Raw genomic sequence first — 4,157 nt, forward strand, 5'->3', positions numbered from 1 at the left:
GGGCCCCGGCCGGCGCTCCCCCTCGCCCAGCCGCATCCTGCCGCAGCCACAGGGCGCTCCGGTGTCCAGCACGATGGCCAAGGCCATGGCCCGCGAGGCCGCACAGAGGGTGGCCGAAAGCAGCAGGGTAAGGCCAGGCCCCTTATGATGGCTCCTGTGTCCTGGAGCCGGGCGTCCCCAGCTCTCAGGGACCAGCTTCTGTGATGGGCTCACAGGACAGGAGTCCAGACCTCACCCTGGCAGTGGGTGCTTCTGGGGAGCTCGGGCAGGGAGGGGTGGGCAAGCACTGCCCTCTCCCAGCCCACAGGGGAAGTGGGTGCTCACACACACACACCTGGAGCCCAGAGGCCTGTGGGGAGGGCGGCCATGCTTCGCCTCAGGCTTCCCCTTCCACCACATCTTGAGCCTGGTCCTGAGGGAATGAAATGGTGATTTTATTCTGCATTTATGTAGCCAGATCAGCGAGGGAAGAGCAGGTGCCTGCCCACTTAGCAGGTGGGCAGAGACAGAGCCACACACAGGCGCTGGTCTGTCCAGGGGTCCGATGGCCACCTGGGAGGTCGGGGACCAGCCTCCTGAACTGGGCTTTCTTGTCCCCTTTAGAGTCCTGGTTGCGTGTGTACACATATGCAGATGTATGTAGGCATGTACGCACATCTAGACGCATGTATCTGTCCACATGCTTACACGCACACACATCCACGTATAGAGGCACACATGGCCATCTGCGTCTGGAAGGGCGGAGGGGGAGACAGAGATGTGCCCCTTTCTAGGGACAGCAGCCAGACTCCGTTTGAGAGCTGGCACTTCCGGGGGAGCCCCAGGCAGTGAGGGTGACGAGGGCGGCAAACAGCCCTGCCCATGGCCCATGGCATCAGCCTTGCCCGCTGAACCCCCGGGAGCCCCGAGGCAAGGATGCCCCACTGCTGGAGAGAAGGCAGGCACTCGGGGTCAGGTCACCGCCGGGCTCCAGTGACCCATGGAGGCAGGGAGATTGCTGTGTGTCCACAGGTGGCCTCCAGCGAGGGTGGGCGGGAGAGATGGGGCTGGGCCTGGGGCGGTAGCATGTGGCTTGTGACGGGGGCCCCTGGACTGAGGGTCTGCCGGGGAAGGGCCGCCCAGTGCGCAGCGGCCCATGGCCTCTGAGAGCTCAGCTGACCGCGGGCTTCCTTTCTTTCCAAGTTAGAGAAAAGGAGCATCTTCCTGGAGAGGAGCAGTGCAGGGCAGTATGCGCCCTCAGACGAGGAAGACGCCTACGAGGCCCCCGACGTCAAGCGGAGGGGCGCGTCGGTGGACGACTTCCTCAAAGGGTCCGAGCTCGGCAAGCAGGTGAGGCCGCACGCCCAGGCCACGATGCCTGGGGCCAGGGCTCAGGTGCCCATGGGGGCTGGAGACACAGGGAGCTTCCCTGCCCCTCAGGCCCTGAGAGGGACGTGGACACGCCACGCCTGGCCACGATGGCCACACTAGATCCTTGAAGTTCAGGTCAGCGCCGCCCGTGCACGTCACTTCATTCAGGCAACTCACATGTCTAAATGCTCCCCCCCGCCCCCACGGCACATGCTGGTGTCCCCACGGGGCGACTGTGTGAGGTGGCGAGGGTCAGGCCACGGGCCACCCCCTGTCTTCATCCAGGGAGGATATGTATGTGGTGTGCTAGGCGGCTCATGGGATTCAAGACTCACACGGTCGGTGCCTCCCCTCGGGGCAGACGTCAGAGCGGGTCAGAGGGACATACTCGGCCAGCTGGGTCCCATCTCCAAGGTCTGGTCACGCTTGTTCTAAGGGAAACACCCTGCATGGTGGAAGGACTGGAACTGGACCCAGGAGGGTCGGGAGCAGCCAGGGTCTGGGGGACCTGCCACCTGTGACATGTACACCTCGGCAGTTGGACTGCGCTACCCTCTGTACTGGCTCCTGGCCCCGGACCCAGATGGGGGCAGTGGGACCCCACGGGCCTGGGTTCACACCCTGGCTCTGCCACCTCTATGAGGTTCACATTATGCTACTCACACAGCAAGTAGGACGCCGGCTAATCACGACCAAGGGGACAGCCACCGAGTGCCCACATCACGGGAAGGCTACAGGTGGACTTGCAAGGCTGACTCGCTGCCCAGTCATGTCCAGGGGCTGGGCTCTGTGTCTCTGGTCTCTTGGCTTTTCCCTCATGGTTACAAAGTGGCTGCTAGAGCTCCAGTAATCACACACGCACATGATAGCTCCATCTGGGTGCATGGAGGCCAGATTGCTGCCCAAACTGAGCCGGCGGAGTTCCCGTGCCCATGACCAGACGGGAACCGAGTTCCCACAAATGGCCTGGCAGTGCGGTGGCATCCAGGAGCCCACCCAAGTGGCTGGACTGCAGTATCATCCTGCGAGCCGGGAAGAGACCGTCTCTGCGTGCGTGAGCGGGGAAGGGGGACCTTCTTGACAGGGGTGAAGGGCAGTCCAGGGTCTCGGCCTCTCCCAGAGGCCACACTGCATATTCAGCAGCAGGTCTGGGGGCAGCTGTACTTACCTGTGAAGGGCTGAGTGCACACGCAGTGGGGCAACGTGTGACATGACGTGTTCGCTCTGGGGTGGGTTTTAGCATTACAGTGAGGCCGAATTCTGCTGTCTTCATCAAAGGGTGACCCACAGGACACAGACAGTGGAGAGTCCTCCTGGGCCAGGCAGAGCTGTCGTGGTTGGGCGTACACCTGATGGGCTTGATGGGTGCCCAAGAGCATCCGTCCTTGGGACTTTGATGAGGGTGTGGCTCTTCCTGACCCCCCAAATCCCACCCCCCACAGGCCCCGTCTGTCCCCTAACCTCGGCCGTGTCAGCTGAGAAGGGGCATCTTTGTGGGCCTCTCGGGTCACAGATGTCTCATGTCCTCCCCGGGTGCCAGCACCTGCATGTCAGGTAAAGCTGGAGTCCTGGCAACACGGGGAGGGAGCTAGGCCTGGCAGGCGGCCACGGCAAATGCCACACGCGGGCGGCTTGAGCAGCAGGGCCTCCTGCCTCGGCCGTGAAGGCGGCAAGGCCAAGGTCAAGAGGAGCCTCCCTCTTTGACTTCCAGATGGTGTGTTCTGTGTCCCCGTGTGACCTTTCCCTGGGCGTTCCTCGGGCATCTTCCTCTTCTTACAAGGCTAGTCACACCCTTATGGCCTCGTTTAATTTGAGTCACCTCCTTAAAGACCCACGCTCCCAACGGTCATGCTGCGGTGAGGGTTTCGATGTGCGGATTTGGGGGGGCTCAGATCTGTCCACAACAGACGTCGAGCCGGCGACTTCTGTCCTCACAACACAGACTTCACAAGGCTTGCGCGCGGCAGGCAAGATGACCGCACGATCCAGCTGGCAAGTGGTCAGCGCTCAACAGGCGTGGGCGATTCTTTTGTCCGCTCAGAGAAACTGAGGCCACAGCATGGAGGATTTCTGTTCAGGGTTGCCCCGCCAGCTTTATGACAGAGCTGCGATGAGACCAAAGCCCAGGTCTGGAGAACACCTGTTCCCGGGCCTTTCTCAGTGCCAGGAATTCGCTTTCTGCCTGAGACCTGGCCCTTACACGCCGGTCGCTGTGCTCAGATTTTAAACCCAGAGGAGGGGCTGGTCTGGATTTAAGCAGTCCCAGTGGCGGGTGGCCATGTACTAGACTCTCAGCTCTGGGGGCCGCACCTGCCCCATGAGAGGCTTTTCACAAAGGTGTGTAGACATGCGGTAGGGAGGCCTTAGCTTCCGGCTCCTTCTCGGCCCCGCCAACACGGAGGAGGCGCCTCGGTTTCCCCAGCGTGGTTGGTGTGTGTCATCAGTTCCGGGGTTTAACAAGGAGTGAACCGGTCTCAGTTTCCAGTTAAAATAAAAAAGTTTCCAGCACTGTTTTATGTTGTGTTAACTTACGTGGAAAGAGATATTTGTTTTCCGTTTATGGCTCAGATATGTGAGTGTCGTGATTAAATGTCGAGTCAATTCAAAGACACCACTCACTCACCCTGCAGGGGGCATTTGTCTAGGCGGCACGTCACAAGGGTGCCAGAGGGGTGACTGGGCTCAGACCTGGCTTCCAATCAGGAGTTGCCCCACACCGCACACCCCTCCCCCGCCCTCCCTGGCGCCTCCCAACCATCCTTGCCCTACCCTGTTCTCCCCCCTTCACCCCAGCGCCCTGCCCTCCC

At 61.4% G+C, this 4,157-nt stretch overlaps 1 protein-coding gene across 1 annotated transcript in view; it reads left to right on the forward strand.

The window, feature by feature from the left end:
* Positions 1 to 4,157, forward strand: part of RIMBP2 (RIMS binding protein 2) — a 61,067-nt gene that overhangs the window by 28,164 nt on the left and 28,746 nt on the right. The window contains exons 10-11 of the mRNA XM_021718233.1: positions 1 to 127; positions 1,183 to 1,329. Coding sequence (XP_021573908.1) covers positions 1 to 127; positions 1,183 to 1,329 — 274 coding nt within the window. The remainder of the gene's footprint in view (positions 128 to 1,182; positions 1,330 to 4,157) is intronic.

This window comes from Carlito syrichta, unplaced genomic scaffold, assembly GCF_000164805.1.
Source record: "Carlito syrichta isolate Samal-C Ts95f unplaced genomic scaffold, Tarsius_syrichta-2.0.1 Scaffold311975, whole genome shotgun sequence".
Classification (NCBI taxonomy): domain Eukaryota; kingdom Metazoa; phylum Chordata; class Mammalia; order Primates; family Tarsiidae; genus Carlito; species Carlito syrichta.